Raw genomic sequence first — 26747 nt, 5'->3', positions numbered from 1 at the left:
TGAAAAGAGTAAAGATCTTAAAACCGACTTCGATAACAATAACTTTGTTGGAAGATAATATGTTGTAATTAGAGAGTTTTGAGTTTGTATACAATATTGCCAAATTAAAACAATGATTACAATATAATACTATTTTTTGTATATTTTATTCTGATACATAGAAAATCTTATAAAGTGTACAATGATTTTATTTCAAGGTGTTTTAAAAACCATTGCTACAATTTGTATTTCATTAGTTTTGAAATTGAGTAGTTATTGATGTCATTATCCAATTAGAAACAGTGTCCAATATTGATTTTCTGGCGTCTCAAATATTCACATATGTGTGTGTGTGTGTGTGTGTGTGTTTGTGTACCGAGCTTTGAATCAATATGCGAAAGAAAAGCGGGAAAATGCGAACAGACTACGGGCAAATCTCCGATCGGTTTATATATGCGAAATTTCTTTCGATTGTTAAGGCTTCAAACCGAGGCAAGCGAGGAGTTTTCCTCGAGATGCTTACCCATTGGAAATCGCATTTTCAGATCGATCGATCCAGACCCCGTAAGCCTCGGTGTGTACACAAAATTTTATTTGCGTTTGCTTTCACGCGCACAAAACGACAAAGATGCGGAAACAAGACGTATTGTTCTGCTACAAATAACGTTTCATTGCCTCTGTTTACAGAAGCTTTGTCCGCCGCTAACGTTCTATGTTTACGCGAACAATACCCATGTACTTTGCTCGTGGCGTATGTAGATGTACAATGTATGTACATATGCAGTTATATATCATATATCTATGTACATATGTACTCCGTAACTTAGTATTTCCAATACACCAGTATGGATGTTTCTGCACCGGTTATTATCGGCACAATGGCGGTCCAAGCTCAAAAGCTTTGCTAGACAGGGCTTTCGATGGAATTGCGTCATGTAGATGGAGTTAATTGTCACTTGGACACGTTTCAATAATCTTTGCTGTAAACGTGATGTACTACATATATATATATATATATACAAGATTTTCGTCTCTATTATCAATGCTACTAAACTTAATTACCTAAACTTATTTATGTACATAGGTTAAGGTGAATAGATACTTTCGCAAAAGAAGGCTTCTAGAATATTTTTTTCATTTAAGTGTATATTTTCAATTAATGTGAAAAAATGATGTATAACCATATTTACGTATTATATATTTATATTTATTTATACAGTTTTAGCTAGTTAGCTAATTTTAATATATACTACTATTTTAATTTAATAAATACTTAATTACATAACTCCAAAATTACATATGTATATATCAGTGGCGTGCGATGAAATTCTCTCTCTTTTTGTCGTACAGCCTTAATGTGCGCGAGCAGGATACAAGAGGAACAGGCTGTTCCTCTTGTATCCTGTTCGTGCACATTAAGTAAGGCTGTACGACAAAAAGAGAGAGAATTTCAGCGCACGCCACTGGTATATATGTATATATGCTAAACTTATATGTACTGTCCTTCACAGAGGTGTCTTCTCGCACCTCGCAAGAATGCATAATCTGTAATTGGGCTCAGATTCTATTTTATTCTGTTACATTTATTCTTTATTTTTATGCATTTCTACATCTGCTGTCTGTTAATTCTTCAATAAATAAGTAAATAAATGCATCCGCGGTCTTAAAAGACCTGACGCACTCAGGAAAGGCATTGTACATGATCACACATTGTTAAACAACTAAATTGTTCTTATTTCTAGTATAATAACTATGGATATCACTATTTCTTATTGTATAATCCTTAAAATACTTACATAGGTAATAACTTATGATCTAACTTATAAACAAAAGACAATGTACTAAGATTTGAACTATTTCTAATTCTTCTAACATACATCAAATACTTTTTAATCCACCAACATTCAAAGTACCTCTCGTAGCTTTATTGTGTAATTTTTCCTAAATTTTGGCCATGGCATATAAAAAAAGCTTGTAAAATGTGTAAGATTTCTGCGCTAATAAGTGCATAAAGTATGATTTTATATTTTATATGGAATAATGATTTTTGAATCAGTGGTGGTGAAATCTTACAAATGGCCTATTTAAAATTAACAATTAATGATATATTTTTTAATATAAAACTTGAATTCTCAGTACACGAAAAAACATTACTTTATTGAAATAAAAATCGTGATGACGAATGAAACTTACATATAAGTATATATACAATGATCATTGGATCAGTGGCTATTAGAATAGATCGAAGATGTATTGTGAACATAATTTATGAACAGTAAAAAGCATCTAAAAATCAAAATCAATTCTATCATATTTACGATAGTGCTATTTTCTTTAAGATTTGAATTGTTTAATATAAAATTAACTCTAGTCGTTTACAGTAGGCCTATAATTCAAAATATAAGTTTTTATAGGTATGTTAATATTTCTATGCTAGCCTCTATAAAGATGAAATATGGAGGAAGTCGTGTGTTGATCACAATAGATTTTTTTTGTTCAAAGTTATAAATATAATGACCTCCAAACGTTGTGTGGAAACGTCGGAAAAAAATTTACGTTAGATACCATTAACACTATAAGCGCATCAAAGTGTGAAAAAACGCTCTTTATTTCCAAAAGATACGTATCTCTGACTTCCTGTAAGTTAGGAATCGTCAACTGTGACCGTCAAATTTTACAATTCTACTAGTATACTTTATTCTAGTGTATTTTATGAATGTATTTTAATAATATTCAGTGTTGCGATGTAAAATATATGTATGAAATAGGCGACGATAGTAACAGTGCTGACGTGTGAATTGGGTTAGATATTTATTTTTTTGTTAATTGTTGCAAGCGCAATTCACGTAAAAACGCTGGGTACCTCTCTAATTTTTAGACGATTCTATGAAATTTATTAACGATTGCTTCTAGCTAAAAATAGAAAAAAATCAGTATTGTACGATATGTTTTATGTAGATATTTCAAGTTAACTGTTGTTTATATTTAAAAAAAAATTATCTATTGAAAATATATTTAATTAATAAAATTAGTGTTTTATATTATTTACATGTAGGTAGTTTTTACCTTTTTTTCATATTAAACAATCAAATATAAATTAAATATATTTAAAAAGTATTTGAAAAAAATTCGACTGCGTGTGGTTCGAACCGACATATTTCTCTTAATTTTTTATTATTTAATAACTTAATATGCCCATGCTATGATATGTCATCGGGTACAACATTAGTACATACATATGTACATATTGTAAATAAGTAAATATGTACTGACTGGTTTGATGAAAAAAAATTATTGAAAATTTCTCTTATTGTAATAACGACAAATTTAAAACGTAAAAATATAAATAGCATTGTTGTATGAATACCGTTTTCATATATCTTAACTATCACTTGAATTAAATAAAAAAAGGATTGTGCGTGTATTTATTTTATTTAAAAATAGTTTGTTTAAATCTTGCACATAGGTTAATAGCTTCAAAGTTTCAATAGAATCATCAGTATAAATTTGACTCGTTGATTACCACTGCATCAACAAACACAGATAGTTAAAATCATCCAATTATGTCAGCGGCTTCCAACTGTTTTTTGAGTTGGAAGATTTGTTTCGTAATTGAATAACACCCCAAATGTCCATTACCTGTCTGTGGTAATAAAACTCGTACATATTTAAATCTTTGCTATACAGATTTAAAAGACAAATCTCCACTCAATGTATGTAAATTAGCAACACTCATCGATTCTAAATACGAGGCAGGATAAAGATAACTTGATACTGTATTCATCCAGTGTTTTATTAATTTCCATTTTAGCATTTTTTATTTTCCATTCAGTATCATATTTGACACAAATAAATACATATAGAATGCTGAATGCAGCGTCAGGCAAAATTGATGAAAATAATCAATAATCGGTCGGTCATAAATATTGATCGCAATTATTTCTTGTTTTGAATATGCACCCTCAAACGATCCCCGTATGCGTACGGTGATACGCGTACTTCGATTGGGAAGCGCTGATCAACGCTATCATCAAAATACATAAACAAACCGTCACCACCTACCTAGACCTAAATTTGGCGCAGATAAAATTGAAAACAAATTCATTCACGATAATATTACGCAACGCAAAACTTTCGACGAGAGCGAAGTGGAGAGAGGGAAGAAGAAGAGCTGCACGAGTGCATGGCCGTGATGGAGCGTGTTTGGAGCCGCGTACGCGACAGGTGCGCTGCGCTTCGAGTTCGAACGACGACGGAAACAAGCGGAAAGACACGAGGAAAGCCGAGGCGAGTTGATCGGGCCGAACCACGCCGCCACCCGCAGTCGCCGCGTCTCACGCGTACGGTGCGCATACTCCGCGCCGCTCCTCGCCGACACTTTTTCAACTAACTTACAAACTTCGTCGAAAGTGAGCACCCGCCCCCGCCCGCGCCCCGCGCCTCCGCCCCCCGACCCGGCGCTCCGCCCCGGCACTCGGAAGCCCCGCTTCACGTGTCGTGCCCGAGTCAAAGTCTCCTCTCAAAGAGTCGAGTGGTTGTCCGCGTCCACTCAGTGTTTTGTGATCGTATACAACAACCCTGTGAATACTTATGTATAGTCAGTTAGTGCTAGTGTTACCAACCAGTGCGTTTTTCAATATGGCGTAACTCCTCACCTATCCACCGCTCCACCGCTCGTTCGAAGCTCGGCTGTGAGATCGTTCTGGACCAGGTGGTCGCTCTTGGACTCCCTTTTGATCAGGTACCATTTTTTCCTCTTTGTATTATGTATTATATTTACACGCTCAGGTAGTATTTTTACCGCTACCCATTTCTTACGGAGCGTTCAAAATATTACCGATGTATGTACCTGCTTTGGACGTCTTTTTTTGTTTGTTATTGTTTTGCATTTGTATTTTAGTTGCATTTCGACTGTAAAGTTGCGAATGTAATTTGATTTTATAACTTTTCGATATATATTTTGCAAACTTGCATGTTTGAAATGTTGGTTTATTCTAGGTTAATAAAAGTACATATTGAAAAAAAATTCTGTGAAAAAAAAACAAATGAAAAATATAATTTATTAATTATTTTTTGATATCTTTGATACTTTATATGAATACGTTAAACTATTTAATATGATAAACAAATGAATAGACAAAATAAAGTTTTTTAAAATATACGTACATTTTAATTAATTTTAAAACGTCACTTACTACGTAAAATATTACCTACAAAATATAAAAAATTTCAGTGTACGTTATTTTTTTGTATTAAAAAATCACGAATAAGACACTTTATATATTGATTTTCAACGATATTAAGTTATATTTTATAAAAAAAACTTTTTCCACGCGTTAATATTCATCATATGTACATACGTACATATGTATGAACTTCGAATTTGTATGAAAGTAAATTGAAGTTGACTTACATATTTGGGAAGATAAAAATTCTAAATGTATTTTAATTTCATTTACAATTTCGCCAATAACATTGCAGAATTGCTCAAAGTCGTCACAATATATGCAAAAAAAAGGATACAGACATGGAATTAAATATGGATGCAAAAAACAAAATAAGATAAGCTACAAATATAAACATAAAATATGAAACCAATAAACTAATATAAATATGTACGATATTAGAAGTACACATTAACGATCTCAAATTAAACAATCCCTCAAACCGGATCAGCATATTGTAGATTAAACAAATATATGTAAACAACTTCTGTAGTGACAAATTCATCAAAGTGGTACGTGCCACAGGAGATGGGAACAAACTGCGGCATCTAATGTACCATACTGTATGCATGTACATGTGTCGATGCGTCTAAAATATGGCTGTTGAGTCTTTAAAAATTTGGGTAACTCCGACTTTGATCTCACATTCAATTTTTTACTTAATAATGTATATGGATGTTTAATTACAAACTTGATAATATTTGATTAATTCGTTTCGCCAAATGCGTACATTTTGTTAGTTTCATGGGTTCGCAAATAAAATTGAAAGAATAAAAGTTTAGTTTCTACAAAAATTTCTACAGCTCACTATTGTTCATATGTATGTATGTACATATGTGCGACTCCATGTATTTGAAAATTTAGGGCGAAAACACACACAGTGGTACGTAGTATATTTTTTTTAGATACTTCTAAACATGCGAAAAAAATCCACCACCTCTAGCCTATATACATAGTACACAGTCCCAAAAATCACCCCCTGCAGTGTTTTCGGTGATATTTTATCCTTGATTTTTTTCCTTTCTTGACAGTGATCGATATCCAATAATGGTCCAAAGTTTAAATAAATATATAACGGTGAATTCCATATTTGAAGAAATGTGGGATAAACTTGTCAGTTGCATATGGATATGTATACACGTGCGAACTCCCAAACAAATGCATTCTGCATGCATTCAAATGCAACTACACCCGAATTCGGTTTGGGGAACACTCACTGTTTACGGTCACAGCGGGAAGCCAGGAACGTGACGTACCATACCATTCGGTGTGTTTTCGCCCTATATTTTATATTTTACTTAAACTGTGTCGATTATCGCATTTTCGCTGCGTATGCATAACTGATAACGTTTCCATTCGATTAATCATTGTGTTATGGATTAATAATAAAAATCATATTGATTTTACACGGCCACGGGTCAGTTAACTTTGACTCGTATTATAATACACACAGAGCCGAAACATGCCAATAAAGTAAACATTTATGGTCAGATGAATGATTGCCGAAGTTATCTCGCTCGAATAGACGGATGGATGACCGACGGCTTTCAGACAAGCGTAACATATTTATTTTCAATTTTCATTTTGGTGTGTTATCTGTTGTATATTATATGTACATATATGTACGTAAGTATTTGTAACACACACCGTATACGAAGCAATGTTGTCGTTCACCTATCTATTTATACAGTTGCGTAAATTTGTACGTGTTATTATTGTATACAGCGTGTCATCTTTTGAATCGTCTCTGCTCCATTGTCCACACGAAATCAATTAGTGTCACGATGATGATTAGTGTGACGCTTACGGTCTTGACCTCTTCGCGGACCAAATGACGAAGTTCACGAAAACGCATTAACACTGCTCACTACCAGCTTTTTGTTCGACTTTCAGTTTGTTACAATGTACTGTGTATGTTTGAGATAATGTGAAAGCATCGCCAATCTGGATATGAGATACTGCACCGGTGGAACTATCTCATCTCCTCTTCTCCTGCTTGCTTGCAATGCTGTGCCGTGGCTCTCGGCCAACTTTCAGTTAAGACAACGGTGTAACTCTTAGCCATGATTTACGATCTTTATGGTCCTCCATTGTTTGCTGCCGACTCGGCTCGTTTCTAAAAACTATCTCCTTCCTTCATTCTATCTGCCGTATATTCAAATTTCGCGTCTTGGCCGTCTCCCTTGCCAACGATTTAGATTTAGTCGTCGCAAACTCGATTCATGAGTGCTATTACTTTTATGTGAATGAACTCGGTTTGGCTTTCATTTTAAATGCTTTAAATGACGTCTATGCAAAAACGGTTGTCCTCTCTTTAAGATTATCGGCAGTGTTTGAGACGTCCAATTTCTATTTACAACCGATGAAATCGTTAGTTGATTTATCTATATATATGTACATACTTACTTGTCTTTGATTATAGTCCAAACTATATAGTCGTTTTGATCTTTGAACACCAAATATTTTATCAATAAAATATTTAAATTTGGATTCATTGAGTATCGTATACATATTCTGGGATCAAAATTTTATATGAAATTCCTCGCTCTATTTCTGATTTTAAATAGTTTTACATATTTTTTTAAGCGAAACAATAATAAAGCAAACCCATTAAATAGTAATTAGTGATAGTAAACAACATCCATATTTTTGCTAGTGCTCTTTACTATGTATTGAGTTTTGTACAAAAAAAAAATCATGACTCTTTTAGTTTTCAAAACATTATATAATAATAATAATTACTCTTGTTTGTTGGTTTCATTGGGCACAAAAACATATGTACAATGTAAAAAAAACATCCAATTTTCAACTTCAAAGGCACTCTATATAAAATTGTATGCGTTTTATATATAAATTTTATAATTCTTTTTCACAAGTAAAATAAATTTGCAATTTTTCACACAATGAGTACTCATAGAATTTTTGTGGGTGTTTAATATTGCATATTTTTATCGTTTCCATACTATATCCTTTATGCAAATTAAAAATATTTTGATTGCCAATTATCAGTTAGGTACACGTCGATTAGTAACGCATAGCATACGCTAACCAGTAGAATTTTCATTGTATTGATTATATTAACACCGCGAGTCTTGTATTCGTTGATTGAAAGAGTGAAGCATTCTTTATCTTCACGGTTATCGATAAAATTTAAAATGAGCCGTTTATACAATTATCAGTGCAATACTCATTGGAAGCAAGGTATTTTGAGCACAATTAGTTTGTTTCGATAGTCCAATAAATGTTGTTTCACGGTCACGCCTATTGTATTAGGCATAATCTGGATTAACGTTTGTGCGACGAATGTTTGCTTGGTAATGTGATAAAATACTAAAAATATATCTACTCAGTGGCTTAACAGTGCTTACGACCGCATTAGAATACTATAATAAATTGAAAATATTTACTTTGGAAAATTTATGAACACGCTTTCGCAATTTTCGCTTACGTTTTACCAACAAATTAATTTCGCTTCCTATTTTGTACTTGTAAATTTCATTTATCGCATCTAATTTATAATAAGCTCGTGCATTATTCATAAGTTCGCGAGCGGTTCAATTGTGTACGTTTTATTTAGATATCGGCTTTCGCATAAATTCGCAATTTTTCTTCTGAGAATGCAGTAACGTCGTATTTTCCTCGGTTTTTTTTTTATTATTTATTTTCGCTTTTCGTTTTTCCGTTTTATTTTATACGTACTATTTGCCGGATCGCTCGGAAGTCTTTGTGCCGCCTTTTTACGATTTCGTGCAAAGTCGAAATACACGACCGTTTTACACGAAAACTTTTCGCTCATTGTTTCGCAAGCCTCGCATCGCATGTGATCCACGTTTTTCCAACCTTCTAATTAAATAATCAACTTATTGTATCGAATTTCCACGGCGAAAATGTATTGCGATTTGTTTATTTTCATGGCGTAATCCACGCCACAAAAAAAAACAACTTTGCATTGGGTCGGAGTTTACCTGTGCCTTTTGCCACTCTTTGGGAATCATTTTGCCCTATAAAAAACAGTAGTTTAGTGTGCACACTGCGGCTTGGATGTGGGTGAAACGTGCTCCCGCACACGAGCCGGGATTTCAAAGGGTTAAGCAGTGTTGTATCTTTATCATAACGCCGTAGGTATGTATGTACGTGTAAATGAAATTAAGGTAGGTGAGAAGACTATTCGTCTCGTACATACGTACATACATACCTTTGCTCAAAAGTGTTATACAAGACGGTCGTCGAGTAGGGTTGAAGAATGGTTAGGGGAGTGTCTACGTTTCTATGACACGAGAGTTGTGCGCTCCTTGTTTTGGATGCTCCCTGGTCGCATTGTGTTTTTGTTCTATGACGTGTCGTCGTCTGACAATTTCGCGTTCAATTTAGAGATGTGTGTCAGTGGTGTCGGTGAAGTCCTCTCGAGAATTAAGGCACCGTGTGCATGTTGACATGTAGGTCGCTCGCGTGTGAAACTTCGCTAGATTTCGTAATAACTTTTTTCGATTGTGTACATTTACCGCTTACTTATTTCGCTCGTGATTGAAGTGTCGCCAAATCACACAGATCGGTGTCAGTGCACATAATATGTACACAAATACATCAGTGTTTTACGAAGAAAGTAAGACTTATTTAAATTGTGTAATATCTACACACATATAAAACCCCATACTACTCAAGTCCCACAATTTGATCATTTTACGGGGTCATCTCTTATCACACCAACATTTCGCTTTCGTATTTGAACACCGCGAAAATCATCATTTGAAATCAAGCACTTCGGACATACGACCCTCTTCCTTCTGACGCTGCAGCCAGGGGCGTTGCAGCCGGGGGACCGCAATAAATAGCGGCTCGTTGTCGCCGCCTAGACGTTAATCTCGCCGAATGAATGGTTCATAATTAGTTTCCTTTTGTGTGTGTCGTCGGCTAACAAAACGTCCCAAAACGTAACCGACCGGCTGCAGATCGACCGCATCGATAAAGCAGATGATACCATCTACGCGCGCTCGCTGCCCGAGACCAAAACTGCGCACTTCATCACGACAAAACGACCCCAACGGTGCAAGCTTTCAGCCATTTTTTCCTCGGCCCTGCTATTTGTTGTTCTGGCGAAATTGCTGCGACGACCCTCGACATCGTCTTCCCCACCCCCTCAATGCGAACCTTCAAATCTTGATTTACTCCAAAAAGTAGCCGACGTATCTAATCCAATCTATGTTCGTATACGTACATATGTACATACAGACATAACTAGCATTCGAAATCAAGCACTTTAAGATGAGGTTTGGATTACATAGGGCTGCTGTGACAAGTTTCATATTCGAGAAATGCAACATAATTAAACGATAAATGGTTCGCTTACATCAACTATTCAACATTGGTAACTAACTAGCTTGAGTATCCTCTACGGCAGTGGTTTCTAATCTATTAGAATCTAATCTTGCCTCCCCCCCTACCTCTAAATGTCATAAAATAACACAAACACATTTTTAAAATATAAAATTATGCAAATATAATTGACAAAAATATATAACTTCTTCCAACTGTATATCAGCAATCGGTATTTGTCGCAACTGTTTCGCATATGATTTGCCGAACATTATTTCAATCATATCAATAGCTGCTGGCAAAACGAGTGTTTCTCCTATTGTATGTGGCTTTTTACAATTTGCGATTCTGTAAGAAACTTTGTACGATGCTAGCAATGCATTTGATGGAACAGGAACTATTTTCTTGAACGTTTGCTTCTGTTTATTAAACTGATCTTGAACAAATTCTTCGAACGTATTCAGAATGCATAGTTTCAAGGTGCCGGTTTATTTTTCTTGGTTTCACACTATCTGCAGCCAAAACTTTAGTACAGAGCAAACGCATTGATCTTTCCAATCAACATAGCACTTGGGAATCTCATTGATAAATGGGATGAATCGTATTTTCTTGTCTTGATATTTCTACTTTGTTCCCTGTCGTTTATATTCCTACTATCTTTACTTGTATTAATATCAGTGGATATCTTCTTTATTAGTGGATTTCCTCTTGTAATCAGTCACAAAATTACGCGTTTTTCAACAGATTTTAATTTTATTTTGAAAATTTATTTATTGGAATATATTCTTATTTTTACTAACATCTTCTTAGTTCAGAAACGATTTTGTCGTGTGACGGAAGTTTGGGTTCTTATTCGATCGTTTTTATTATATTATGTTATAAACTAACTTTTCGCGCCTTCTTTGTACTAGTCCACGCTAGTTTGGAAATCGCTATTCTACGGACCTTAGTACTAATACATATATTTTTGAAAGGGTTGATACGATTGTCTGGCAAAATGAATTGGCGATTGACATGTGAGTTTAGCTTGCTTTTTCTTTAGTTGTTTTGTCGTTAGGTTGAGAATGCCATTTTTGTTCCAAGTATATATGTATGTATGTACATATGTAGTAGGTATATAGACTATACACACTGCCTGCGGAAAATACTAATGTATCATAAATATAATTTTATGAACGGAGATTTATAAATTTTTGTTTAAAATTGTACGCGCAAATGCATCTGGAAACGCATTAACTGGAATGAAGCATAAGGTCATCGAAATCTCTGCTTATCTGCTCCGTACGTAATCGCATTTTTTTCGCATTCAACTAGCCGTGATGGATACTCTTTGGGACTTAATCGTCCCCGCAAGAGGGAACTCTGTGAACAGACTATCTTTAAGAAGTTTCTACCCGTTGTTGAATAGAACTGGAATAACCCGAGCAGATTACCACTAATGTCTCCGCTCTCCCGATTTTTGCGTTGATATATGAAGTGCATTTATCTTAATGGAAATCTTATGCAAAAGTTCGGAACAAAACGCCACTTACAACGTACATACCTTCATACGAATTGCTCTCACTCTGTTACATGCACACACACACACATTATACGATTAAAATTTTAAAGTTTTATAAAGAAAGCAAAGGGCAAAGAAATGAGAGCATTTAATTTATTATGCGAACGTGTATATTTTTTAGTGCGGATTAAATTTCTTATAAAATTTTGGCGCTGGAAATTGCGTGCCTTTCGAGCATTTACGTCCCCGTTTCGGCCTCGTCCCTGGTGTGTCAAATTCGCTGCGTTTTATTACCGCCAACAATTTTTATTGCAAAAAAAAAATAGCAATAATAAAATAAGGGTTCGTGCAATTCATATATTTATTTAGCATTAAGTGCTTCCGCGGCCCCACCCTCTCTTCTCTCATCCCTATTACTACTATATGTATTTGCAAAAACGATTTCCAGCTAGGGGTGCTTTCATATGCATACGTACATACAACATACGTGCGTATGTGGAAACAGTTCACCGTGAAATGAAAACGTTGCGGGTGGGAGGGGAGGGTTTGTGAAGTGCCGTAATCGCAGAATCATACATTTTGTTAATCTATTTTGGCAATAACTGATTGATTTTAGTCCCTATTGTGTGTACACAGTTCTCCCCTCGCTCAGCTCCTGCCAAATCTAATCGATTGCTATATATGTGCGTATTTCTCAGCAAGGGTATGCACTTTATTGGTCCTCAATAAAAAAGGGCTCTTTAGTTCCAGCATAAATAGAATAGATTGTGTATATTTTGATCTCCGTGTGTATAGTACATTGAATGCACGTTTGTCACTTTGACTAATTGGGACCTATGTATGTACATATAATATATACAATGTACATAACTTCATAGTATTCCCTGTAGTTTAGGGCATATGTATGTATGTAGATTATAAATGGGATGATAAAGTGGTAATGTTTCCTTCGGCAACTTGACTTAGTTTTGTATATTGATAATCGTATTTTTATTTTTAGGATTTTTTTATCACAAATTTTCGATAAACTTACATTTTCGGAGCATTTTTTTTTATATAAATCGTCAAATTCCGAGATGCTGAAAAACTCAAAATTTGCAGCATTTTTATACGAATCAGCGAAATTCGAGATGCTGAAAATTCGGAAATTTCGAGAAATTGGTAAAGGTTGCCAATTTGTTGGAACCGTTTCAATGAAAATCAGATAGATTGGTAAACTCTGATAGAAAACGATCGACCTGGAGTCACAAACCAAGGTCTGACCAGCAGAACCCGTGACCACTATATTCGAAAGCATATATGCTAACCACTGATCCATGCTGCTGATTATGTTGTTTATGGCCTCTTTAACATATCTTAGTCTTTGGTTAATAATTTAATATACGTACATATGTATTTATTTTCTGCTATGTACTTATTCCATTGGTTAATGACAACAAAACGAGGGCTATATGATTTCTCATTTGATCACCCCTTCGATAACGCCTGTTATTTTTAATGAATATCGTCCAGGTAAAGACATACTCGTACATACATACTGGATATGTAAGAAGCAGGTTCATTCTAGAATATGAGGGGGTAGCCTCTCCCCCCCCCCCCTTCAGTTTCGTGTAATGTTTCAACGTTGTAAATTTTCGTGACGCGTTCAGCAACAAAATGTTCGGCAACTAGGGAAATATTTTAATATTCCATTGCGATTCGTATGAATCTGGGATTGAATCCACGCACGCGCACAAAACACGTCGCACCATTGTTTTAATATAACTTAGTACTTTTGCATAATTCCGTATTATTAAATCACGATCACAGAGCTCTTTACCTGCGTACGATTCGACTTTCTAACTTTCTACTCCTTTCGCATACGACACGTACAAACACACGCACGCACGCTCACAATTCTAACTAATGCCAGCCAATCACTTAAGCTGGGAGTTTGTCGACCTCTCGCGATCATCCCCGATCATTCTCCTCCGACTCTCGCCACTCTCCGGTCAAACCTCCCCCACCCCCCCTCACCTCCCCCTACATACACCCCATGCCGCGGCCGTCGAAGCGAATGTGCTCCGCTAATGGTGTCGTATTTGCGTAATGGGAATATATGACCGGTGCGTGCGGGGCCACACATCCCGCCGGATCAGCACTTTAATCATCCGCAGCTCGCGTAATCCTGGTCCATTGTCGCCGCGGCTTTCGGCCGTCTGCCCCGGCTTACGGGGGGCCCCCGTCGTCTGATTTATTAACATGACCTGCGTCCAAGAGCGACCGCCTTCCGACGCCGCGAGCTCGTCTTCTTCGCCCGTTGAAGAATCGCTTTCTTCCCTCGTCTGATGTGGACCGACCGAGTCGCTTCTTGGATTCGCGCGGATTTGACGCGTAGGCGTTTCATCACCCGCGACTTTGATTAATATCGTCGTGTGTGCGGTGGTGTCTTTTTCATTTGCTGCTAAATTTTACCTGTGCGTTTAAATAATGGTTGTCTGCTTTATGTAAATGTTTGTTCTAAGTAATGGGCTTCTCTCACTTTGTACGTTTTTTGAGATGCTAAAATATTCAACTGAAACCACTGTACACATAAAAGTATAATGCAACTTCAGACTAGCCGAATTTGTCAGAAGGATTTTATTAGAACCGTCACAACAATTAAATTAGATAAAATTAGCACACTAACAATAAACTTCGGCTCGAATACATTTTTCGATTCCGGTTAGCATTTGAACCCACGACCTCTCTACTGCGAAACAGTCGCTTAATCAGTGAGCTGCGCTGTTTTAGTTTGACATATTGGAAAGTTCTTCTTAGTAGGTTTTTGTTATGTAGGTATGAATGTCGTTGTTGCAAGCTTCAGAAGGGTGAGTCAATAATGAAGAAGGGTGACGGACGATGATATGACACGAAACATTTCTCACAAGACGTGATTTGTATTCATTTTGAATTGACCCGGGAAGTTCTGGAGATGAATAATACATTCGAGTCAGCACTATAGTTTAGTGTTTGCGTTAATGCTAACCACCGTGAGGTAACCGGGTTCGATCCCGTGGAGTTGACCTCTATTGAATTGAATTTATTCCGAGTATTATCTGCAGTGCTGCTGGTCAGACTTGGTCATTTATGACTCCAAGTCGATCTGTTTCTATAAGAGTTAACCAATTTATCTAATTTTAAGTTCCTCGTCAAATTGGCAAAAACCATTCCAGCCACTAATGTCACAATTATTTGAATATGATTTCAAATTTATTGATGTCGCTCAGGAGCAACCCGAAAAGTAGCATCTTTATGGTCCATTAGCTATACCGTATTTCCTAAATATAAATAAATAAATAACGTTAAAGAATTTTAATTTGCTTTTATGTATGAATAATAAGACATGATAACATCAAATAAAAGCTTTCCGGTAAAAAAAATTCGCTCATTACAGATTTTGTTTTAATCGAAAGATGGCTTTTCTCCGATATTAAAGTAAAATGTAATCGAAATTAGACTCAAACCACCAGTTGATTGCGACGTGTATGCTTCAATACGTCATGGCGCTAAAGTCGCTACATCTTTTTGGACATAATAAGCAAAGCTTCTCACATTTGCATGTACTCATATGTCTCAGTTGGCATTTGTCCCGAACGCCGATACATTATATATTTCGATATTACATTGGTTATTTTGCATGGTGTCGGCGGGTGTGCATGTATGTGCATTGTCAGGATACGTTCACCTGCGTTAGCGACAATAAAATTTCATCATTTTGACAAGGCGCACGTGATACGAATTTAGTACGTACACATTTATCGTATGTTTGTGCATTTATATATACGTATTTCTTTTTGCTTTGATTCTCCAAGCGATGACGTCTCTAAGAAATAAAAAGAAGAGACGGGACAAAAAGTGGGGAACGCCCTGTGAATGTGTCTCTCCTCACGTATTCAACAACCTCTTGATGTTTCATTTACATACAATAAAATTTTCTTTTTAATAAAAAAAATCGCAATTTCGGAGCTTTCGAGAAATTTTCTATGTAACCGTGGGCGGTATTCACCTTGATGTTTTTATTACTTTTTTCCTCTTTTTTTTTTGCTCTTTCACTGTGTACCTACATATTATATTTTTATCCGATTTATTGATATCTGATTTGCATACGTTTGATTGAATTTTCTGACATTAATTCAAGTTTTTAATGATCTTGTGAATTTACAGCAAACAATCAGTGGTCGCGCATCGTCGATTCGCGTGCCAATGTTCGTCGAACATTCAACGCACGTTCCGAGTCCACTGCTCGCGGACATTTATTTGTACTAGTGTGTGTTTGTATTTATTTTTTTATAGTTACTATGCGACTGAGAATTTCGTTTTGCATACAAAACGGTCGATTTTTGGTACTGTACAGCTCGCCCAGTTTCTAAATGGATTTTAAGATAATCCAAATGTGGGATTAGAACAAATGAAAATTGTCGCGAGCTACTAAGTTGTCGGCACACTTCCCACTCCCTCGCAATGCTTGGGATTTTCCCAAATTACTCCATTCCGTCGTGTGGAGCATTTTCTCAAATTCGTATTATTTGAATGCGAATTTTCCCCAAATTGAACCTTGCTCTCGATACCTACTCTTCGGCGAACTTCTCCTGGAACCGATCGAACGGGAAATTCGAACAAATTATGTAAATTACAAATCGCAAGTGCCTTCTAGGTACTTGGGTGGAAGTGAGGAAGCAGTTGTTGTTGTTGACAAACATAGCTAAACTCCATTTTAACTTTTATGAAGTTAACCTGGTGAATAAATATCTCGAGGAAAATGTTTGTTTTTAATTTATTTAGTTGGCCTTTTTTCTTAAATAATATAGTAGCGCTTTTTCACAAAGTTTTTTTACTTTAAAGATTACTTTTTTTTTTGAATTAGCGAAATAATTTTGTGTAGCTTCATATTAAATTTGTGTTTAAAAGTATTAAGCATATGTATCTCAATAGTACAAACAATTTTTCAGTATTGATATAATACCATAGAATTACATATGTATATGCAACAAGGTTGCTCCTAAGCTATCATTTTAGATAAAATGATAAATGGGACTCACCCCTCCATTCGATTACTTACCACATGTTCCAATTAAACAGCGCTTCGTGTTAATATAATACTATACCCATGCACACTGAAAATTGAATGACATAGATCAAATCCAATGAAAAATAAATAAAATCTCTGTATATTAGACCAAAGCTAGAATTTGCTTACTCCATTTGGAACCCTCATTTTAAAAAATACTTTGTATGTTTAGAAAAGGTCCAATGAAGAATTACAGAAATGTCTTCCGGACTTACACAAATCACTTTCATATGATATGAGATTGAAAATAATGAATCTTTCCACTTTGGAAACTAGAAGACTCATATGTGATGGTGAAGTCTAAAATTATAAATAACCTCTACAATTGTCCTATGATAGACCTCTTTACGTTCAATAAATAATACTTTTAAATGGCTATTTTCAGTTTATCTTTTGTATACATTTTTTTAATTTTAATAACTTTATTTTCCTCTATTTTGAATTATTTTTTTTTTCGGTTTTCTTTGCGTTTGATATTTTTTGTTTCTTATATGATTTTTGTATAACTTTATGTATTAATAAACTCTTTGGTCCATCGGTTTTGCCGCCTTTCCCAAGTATCCTTAAATAAATAAATACAATATTTTATATCACCAATCACCTAGTTGTTTGAATTCGATTTACTATTTGTTTTCGGGGTGATTCATATCCTACGTGAAATTGTATGATACGAACTGTTACTATTGCGCTAATTATTTTCAATGCGATTTTATTTTCAAGTTCATTTCAATATCTTACGGTCGGAAAAGATGAACTTGATATTTTTAATCTCAAATTTCATTTATTATACATTGCACTCAAATACATACACTAGCGGTCATATACACATGTAACATAATCAAATAGCGCTAATGATGCATGCAAAGCGCAAATGACATCACGATGGGTTTAAGTATGGACATATGTAGTATGTATGTATATTCAAAACGTTGTTAGATGAGATCAAATTCTACATATAATACATACAATCAACAGGATCTCAACTTTCGCTAATGGTCTTTCAAACGAGTGGGCGCCAAACAAAACGTTCCGTACTATAAGACATTCGATACAGAATAGATTTTTTCCATCACCCGAAGACAGAGAGTTCGAATTCGGAATTTTTAGTTAGAAAGTGGATTGGGGGGGGGGGGTCGTGATGAATGTGCGGCCACGGCTTGTACACATTTTATAGTGGTGGGTCCTCCTTGCACGTAAGTTGAATACGGAATGGGGAGTGTGGCGCCCCCGGTGTCCACTCGGGTATCCTGAGCCGTTTTTCGCCTATTATTTATTCCTGACACGCCGAACAGACAACAAAGACAAATCGATGTCCGCTAAATTGGCAAAGTTCGAAACCCGTCGTGTCGCCGGGACTCAACTTCGCCGTATTGTACAGACTCGGACTCGGTGCACGTCTCCAGTGCATTTTAAACAGGCACCCTAATTCGCTCTTTTTGACCCACTAATTCACTCCTTTGCTCTCAACATGGTCGCGCCGAACGGTAATCGCTCATCCCGCTACGGAAGAAAATTCGATTGTATGTTAAAATTGATTGTCTTCGTATTTATGCAAATCGTCGAGGCTCGTATGGTAGTTGTGTTCCGTTAGTGATTGAAAAGTCACATGATGAATTTTTATTTAATTTGGATCGAAATCGATCTTATCATCTTTGCTCAGACGTAAAATTGCGAATCAGTTGTAATGATTCGACACGTTTAATTTGATTTATACGCACGTGTAGCGTTTAATAAACGCGTAAAATTCATCACCGATAGAGATTTATTGCGAAAGGCGTTTCGCATTAATTCCAGCCGTACAAATGTTTTGAAAACTTTTAGATTAACGGTTAACGAGAGCAACCCCACCCACCCCTGTAATTCAAGCCTGCTTAACATTCGACGGCAGATGCTCGCGTCCTTAACGCCCTCGCGCCCTCTTTGCAACGGTCTTGACACCTGCATCCTTCCTCTCGGCAGAATATTATTTAAAGTACACATTCAAAATTCAAGACGTACGTATAATTCGAAGCGGTCGTATTTTATTTATTAATTTTCGAGAATTTATTTTCGACGGAATCTGACATAAGCGACGTTGATAAATCACATTGTAATTTGCAGCATTTGTGCGCATTCTCAATGCAGGACATTGCAGTTTGCGTAGGTGCTTTGACAGCTGCGCTTTTACACTAACGCAATATCGACTTATCCTGCTAAACGCTGTCACGGGACAATTGTATCCGCTTAAAATATGACACAGTATCGCATATCGACTGTAATATTTAAATATCGTTTTATGTATATTATAATATACGAATATCGACATGAATGTTTAAAAGATATGACATTTTTTTCATATGTAGTTACATGCATACTCGATTAACGTCTGGTATATTATTTGTACTATTGGCTTTAATACTGTATTTATAATACGGCAATGGAACAGTCACCGTTGCACTTCGTACGCAAAAATAATAAAAACTCTCCTTATCGAGCTATAATCGTGTTGCTTTTATGCACACAATGCACGTTTCCGCATTGCTCATTCGTTGTGTGCTTTATGTTTTACATTACATATTTTTATTTATCAAATTTTCTTTTACGTGCTTCCCTTTTGAGTTAAGTTACCTCTCTGTGAAGCTCACCGTTTAAAATACGGTAAGTATTCTCCACCAGTCAAAGATAAAGAATGTGACAGATGCAGGAGTGCGTGGCTAGATAAATCAAACGAGAAAACCTACAACTTAAAAGCGAGGCATACTGTTGTATGTAGCTAAGCTTGTTTTGTCTGTGTAAACGCTCCAAGCTTAACGCCTTTAGGTTCTAGGGTTTCTTTACGTGTAATTTTGTGCCAAATTGTAATTATTTCACTATATATGTGCGTGGTGCAAAAGTTTGATCTAATTTTAGATTTTACTTTTCGCATGCATTTAAAAGTCGGATTTTTGAAATTTGAAAAATTCTGCTGATTCTTACGTGCTTGAAATTCACTCCACAATTGTAGTCAAGTAATTTTGTCTATGAATTACCCTTCTTTATGTAATTCAATTGAATCGAGCGATTATAGATAATAATGAGTTCGTGCGAAAATTACAGTCGGCAAAACGGTAAGTTTTGCCCGGCGTCGGTCCCGAAATTACATATTAACGAGTCGCTCGTGTGAAAACAGTTACAGCAAAAATTGAATTTTATCAAATTTGAGTGCGAGTTATGGACCTATCTGCTCTTTTCTCCCCGTTCGTATTACTATATCCGGTCGTTAGCTCGGGTGAATCCAGTTCGCGATACATTTAGGGCGCGATCACACAGCGAGGGAGCGGTATGCTGTACGCGGGATATTTTTTTTAGATAGTTTTAAACACACAAAATGTAGGGTCATACCGGGTATGATACGCCGGATCTTACGGGATCGTGCGGGATCGGAGCGGTCTCGTTGAAATTCTATAGAATTGTTTATACTAACTTGACGGTGATATATACTAATTCGTCGACCCTCGGACGACGTTTGACAGTGATCGATAACGGTGTATCCCATATTTTTTTTGACATCTCCTCCCAAGCTTCATTGCGAATGTTTTGGTCCTTATATTTTACGGATCTGACGTCATAGACACATTCGTACTGTCGCACAACTTCTATTAATTTTTCTGACATTATGAACTGCGATGTACCGATATTATGAACTGCGGTGACCGAGCTCAAAAGACGAACTGTTTGTGATGTTAAACACAAAACTGCAATTGCAGTCACCACTTTCTTGAGTATAAAAAGTATAAATAAAAAATACTTTGTTCTTGATATAAAATAAAGTAAAAATGGGCTCTCTTTAAACGAACATGTTATTGTATGGACATGTACATACATTCATACGGAAATGCATTCAGTATCAATTAGTTACAGTCCATATTGAGTGCACTATAGCCCTTTACGTAAAAAACATCTTTGTTCGTTTATCTGTTGATGGTATTAGGGATTTAAGTACGTATTTAGTTTTTGTACCAAAAAACTTAAGTCCATTGTCTAGTCATTTCTGTTTATTTAGTAACAATTGGTTCCGGTAAACAATTAGTGTACTACATAAAACCCTTTATGCTGAATACATCTTTGTCCGTGATCGCAGAGTTTGTTTATGAAAGTATCGAATGAGTATTTAATTCTTAAACCTACCCGGAAATATTAGTCAATTGTTGTTATAAACCGGACACTTGTTTGTCTATTTTTGTTAATTGTTTACTAATTAAGTTTAAAACTTAATGTAATTTGTATTTTCTATAATCTTATTATTCCGACAAGTTCTGCTATATTTTTTTGCAAATAAGGGTTACACCGTTATCGATCACTGTCAAGCGTCGTCCGAGGGTCGACGAATTGATATATATCACCGTCAAGTTAGTATAAACAATTCTATAGAATTTCAACGAGACCGCTCCGATCCCGCACGATCCCGTAAGATCCGGCGTATCATACCCGGTATGACCCTACATTTTGTGTGTGTTTAAAACTATCTAAAAAAAATATCCCGCGTACAGCATACCGCTCCCTCGCTGTGTGATCGCGCCCTTATCGTAATCGTTAACACTATGCCGACGGAGCGATTTGACCGGTCGACGTCTCAATTTATTACCATTCGCACTCCCCTTTTAATAATAAAAATGTGGGTAATTAACCGCGGCGCAAGAGAGATATCTCGGCGACTTTCTTTGCGAAAGTGTCCAAAACTTTTTGTTTTTTGTTTTTTTTGCCCGTTGTCCCTGGTCGCTCGTCGTACAAAAAGAACGAAAGTAAAAACGGTCTTGATTGATGATGATACTGATTTTTCGTCTTGTCTGTGAATACTCAAAAAATAAAAATTGCGATTTGTAGATTCGTTTAATTTATTCTCATCCGGATGTCGGAGTTTAATTGAGATTTATAAACATTTTCGTGCATGTACTACATTAAAGAGAGGAAGCTTAATTTCCTATTCAAATGCATTATCTCTTTCGTCTTAAGAGAGCTGGACCTCAGCGCCTTGTCCATACAAACGTATTGGACTTCTCTCTTCCTCAATTATGGCACTAGAGAAATTATTTTTTAATATGCTATTTATATCCACCATAGGCATGTTTCTATTTTTTTTATTTTTTTGACACAGTGAAATTATAATATATTTCAAGTGAACATATATTTTGACTGACGTTTCAGTGAAATCATAACCAGTTATGTACATGTTCAGGGTTCGTTTTATTAATTTAAAATTAGATTGTTAGGGTTGGTATTATTTAAGTTTTAGGATAGGTTAAGTTAAGTAAGGGTTTGGCCCTATTCATATAAGATTGGGTTGTTAGGGTTAAATATATAGAGTTAAACGTTGTAAATTCATTGTTTGATACATTTTCACTGCTTGAATTGGTGAAAATACTTTAAATATGCTTTCGATCTGTCACATTACATGTTGCCAACCTACTCATGCATGTCAATTAAATCATTCATACATACATGCATTCTTCGAGGTTATGTAATGTGTCTTTGTCTTTGAACTATGTCATGTATCTTTGAACTATGTATGTATGTAATACATAAAGGTTTGCATAGTAATTGTGCAATTTCTTACTTATGTTATTCGTTTCAATATATTTAAAATTGAATTCTTATTATATATTGTACCAACGCAATGTTTAAAATCAGTAGTTTTATTGAGTTTATCTTTTAGATGTGGTTAAATGTCTCTTGATATTTTTATATTTTATATACATATTATATGTATGTATTTGCATTTTCCGTTTCTCTTGCATATGTATGTACATATAATATGTATTACATATTATATTATTATCTTCAAAAGTGTCGCTTCTCATGTTACTTACTCTTCGTAGAAAAGGTCACAATCGTACATAAGGCATCTAATATAGTCCTTCCTCAATAAATCGCTCGCTGTGTTGGTCCCTAGCTCTTGGGTAATCTAGCCACGTGGCACGGATTGTTTGTATCATTTAGCACATCAGGGTCGGTTCCGCACACGACGCGGGGGCCAACATACGAAATTTATTCCAGTGGTGTTTGATCTTGGGCTTTTCAACTGATAAAACGTATATTTATTAAAGTTTTGGGAAATGTGTATGTAGTTTTTTTTTTTTTTTTTGAAAATCGGCATTTAAAATTACTGTAAGGTAAGATCACACCTATTCATAGTTCCAATTTCATAATGGTTTAATCTTGGTGTTGATTTAAAATAATCACAAAATGTACAGTTTGAGAAGTTACCTTTGTCCATGAACCCAACCCGCGGGAACCTCGCAATTTCTTGCCGAATGTATTTTTGGACCCCCCCGTGTAACCATCTGCCTAAACGTGGTTGCGGTTTGAGTTCCCCTCCTTTCGTGGCTCGTGTGCTGATCTGGGGTATATCCTAGTTTGTATTTCGATAGCGATAGATTAAGTTCCACCATATATTTTCGCACAGTAAGCATTCGCGTATTGCTTGTTCGTTTGAAATATTGCAAAATAACAATGCGATTCCGGGTAGTTAGTAGGACTCGTCGGATAATGAACGGCGCTTTAAATTCGTATAATGCGTTTGAATATACATACATATGTATGTTTAGGTATATGGGTAGGGGGTTTGACTAAACGCTGTATGATTTACCCAGTGTTTATTACTGACTTGCCTAGTATGTCCGAGACCTATTAGAAACGGCGAGATAAATGGCTCAAGATGACTGGTAACAGACCGCATTCCTTTGCCTCTCTAAATCACTCCACCCCTTTTAGTTATTTGAAAATTATCCTAACCTCCGTATAATCATATGTATCGTTAATAAAACTCTGTGTCGATACTTGTGAGACGTACTCAAGTAACTTTGAGGAAATCGAATTTCTCCCCCGTTACCTTTTTCAGTAATATCTTGAGGCGACAGTTGATTTCAAGCGTTACCTATCTTCCTTTTAATAAATAAAATTGTAAATAGGCAAGATAATTTTATCACCTGGCTTTTTATAAATCAATCTAGACATGTGAATAAAACATGAACTGGAAGATAGTAGAGTATAGTAGTAGAGCAAAGTCAACTTTAAAGTGTACGAAAACAAATGTTAGGTATGAAGATTACGATATGCTGTCAATTTTGTATGGAAACAGACATACGAGTAAGATTTTGGAAGGCTATAGAACCATCCACGCCGCTTAGTGGAAATGTTATCATGTTTCATGAAGCTAATGAGAATATGATGCAGGTATCTTGACAAGAAATGCACGTCATTGTGACGACATATTCAGCCACCACTTATCGTGTAGCAAAACTGCAGACATTGCGTGACTGCTTTTGCCGTTTCTGCACAAGGAAGGCTATATTTTAATGGCGCTTCTTCCTCGCATAAGGGAAACAAAACCCTTCAGACTACGAAGTTCGGGCTGTCAACGTTAACGGCTCAGGAGCCATACTGAGGTGGTACGGATCGAGCATAACCGACGGCATAAATACTTATCCAGGACATATCTTCATACATACTATCATAAGCACGCGATTCTTACTATCATCGTCGTCATAACTTTGTATTTACTGCGCGGAATTTTTAACTACTATCATGGCCCAAGGGTCGTACAAACGACCAGTCGTTAAAGACCGGTTGTGTGCGATTTCGCTAATGTGCCAAATCATCTCGAGTGTCGACTTTTTGGAGTTGCATTCGAAAATTTTGACCGATCGCCTCTAAATGACCTCAAGCCGTACGCATAATATAATAATAACGTGTTGCCACATTAACATAATTGCGCAGATAAAATTTTATTATTACATATTTCAGTCTGTCGAATGTGATACGTTGATTTTTTGACATTTTAAAAACAAATATATGTATGTACATCGGCTGCCGTTTCATTTTATGAATTAATTATGGGGGTCAACTGGGCAAATTGACGGGTATTACGGTACAGGTATTTTAATATATTATGTATTTTCATGACCGCAAACGCAAAAGTGCGGTTTTTCAAACTGTTTTCCGTTAATCACTAACTGCATAAATATGTATGTGTTTAAAATAGCTTCGTATGATACATATGTACATTTGCGATAATGATTTTGTGGTTATCAATTTTTTTATGTTTTTTGTTTTATCAATCCTCGGTACAATTTTGTCACTCGATTTTGAAGCATTCTTTTAATTTTTTTCGGAATCATTCTCACTTAGTAGCTGAGGCGGTCGTAGAGCCATTTTTATATTGACCGCTCAATAAATAGTATGATACTAATCGGCTTAAAATTCCTTTTCAAATAGCCAAATTATTGTCTCACGAAGAAAGTATGGAATGAACTACATTGCCATTGCCACCACGATTGCTTTTGTTCAATAATTTAAGTATATTAGTCGATTCGATAGTCACAATTCAAAGACAAAATGGACCGTTTAAAGTGATTTTTTTCCACCGCTCTTTTGGTAAAATCAAACTAAAGACTTCTTTCAATACAAATGAGGATTTATTTTTCAAAGATAAAAAATATCAACTCTTATTAGTTATTACTAAGGGACGGCGTTAAGGTTTCTCATCGGCAAAAAAAATGGTTCACTATTGTCAATTTCTATTATCAACCTTTTTTTTTGCTCTCCTGCTTTCTCGGACAATAGAAAAGACTGATGTTATTTTGTAGCGACTTATTACTTATTAGTTTAGAATCTTATTTTTAGTATCTACATATATATGTACGTATATATTTTTTTCAATTTTAGCATTTTCGTGTTTTTTTATTATTAATAGAATGATCGGTTTTCACATTTATTTTCTTAATAATTTTCGAAATAAAATATCAGCAAATACATATATAAAATGACAATTATTTCAAAAAAAGTCTCTGCTCATTGATTAAGAAATAACTTCAATTATTCAGTGGTTATAGGAATATATTGCATTAAAATATTTTTAATAGTTTAAAATTATTTAATTTCGTTATTAATAAATATTTTTCTTTTTTTTCAGGTAATTTCATCAAATTTTCCTCATTCTCACTCAACTTATCAAAAGCCGTAAGTAAAACTTGTTATGTTAAAATGTGCAATTTTATATTAATAATTATTTAAAATGTCATACTTTGATAATATGTACATATGTACATATGTATATGTGTACGTATTCACATACATATAGCACGCTTTGCAAAATTTCACGTATTAATCCGAAACAGTAGGGGCCTGCACTACATATAGCGAAACAAAAACACTCTCCTTTAATTAATTCGCGCCCTTCTTCTCGAACGCCACTGGCATTTGTTTGGAGAACGCCAAATCCAAGATGAGCAATTGGGTGATTTTTCCACGGCCTTTTTGTCCGAACGGGGGCCAAAACCCCGAGTCCTATAAATCTGGCTTCATTATAGTAAAAGTCCCGAGCCCCAGTTTACGTGCGGATACACATTTTCGGCGCGCCGAACTCATTATTCTTGCGCCGAAGTTTGTTTAGGACTTTCGCAGGTCCAGGCCCCTGCTATTTGCGGTCCAGCCGCCGTTTTGCGGCCCGACAGCAGACCGGCAGACCGCAATAATTGGATCTTTCCGAAGGATGCTGTAGCGTACCTTTGTTTCTTTGCCCTAGAACTAGAGATCCTTCAGCGAACGTATCGAATGATAGGTATGTAGATAGTGCGGTGTACGTGTAGCGAAGCGACAACCTGAATTCTAATGATTGGCCACT

At 35.6% G+C, this 26747-nt stretch overlaps 2 protein-coding genes across 2 annotated transcripts in view; one reads left to right on the top strand and one right to left on the bottom strand.

Moving 5' to 3' along the window:
* Positions 1-4268: 4268 nt before the first annotated feature.
* The window catches only part of LOC143917622 (semaphorin-1A-like), a 200418-nt gene continuing 177939 nt past the window's right edge, over positions 4269-26747 (top strand). The window contains exon 1 of the mRNA XM_077439199.1: positions 4269-4720. The gene's annotated coding sequence lies outside the window, so the exon portion shown is untranslated. The remainder of the gene's footprint in view (positions 4721-26747) is intronic.
* Positions 10574-11063, bottom strand: LOC143917699 (protein FAM200B-like). Its single transcript, XM_077439278.1, has 3 exons — positions 10974-11063; positions 10724-10921; positions 10574-10645 (listed from the first exon to the last, which is right to left on the bottom strand). The coding sequence occupies exons 1-3, from the start codon at positions 11061-11063 to the stop codon at positions 10574-10576; spliced, it is 360 nt and encodes a 119-aa protein (XP_077295404.1).

The sequence above is a fragment of the Arctopsyche grandis genome, chromosome 10, assembly GCF_051622035.1.
Source record: "Arctopsyche grandis isolate Sample6627 chromosome 10, ASM5162203v2, whole genome shotgun sequence".
Taxonomy (NCBI): domain Eukaryota; kingdom Metazoa; phylum Arthropoda; class Insecta; order Trichoptera; family Hydropsychidae; genus Arctopsyche; species Arctopsyche grandis.
Note: the sequence above shows the minus strand (reverse complement) of the source record. Positions and strands in the feature narration are given on the sequence as shown.

What these genes read in the sequence shown, in the direction of transcription:
- LOC143917699 (XM_077439278.1), bottom strand. Translation starts at nt 11,063, where the DNA reads ATGCGTTTGCTCTGTACTAAAGTTTTGGCTGCAGATAGTGTGAAACCA. An exon ending in AAACTATGCATTCTGAATAC is followed by an intron (nt 10,922 to 10,973) that starts GTTCGAAGAATT and finishes CAAACGTTCAAG; the next exon opens with AAAATAGTTCCTGTTCCATC. An exon ending in CTGATATACAGTTGGAAGAA is followed by an intron (nt 10,646 to 10,723) that starts GTTATATATTTT and finishes TGACATTTAGAG; the next exon opens with GTAGGGGGGGAGGCAAGATT.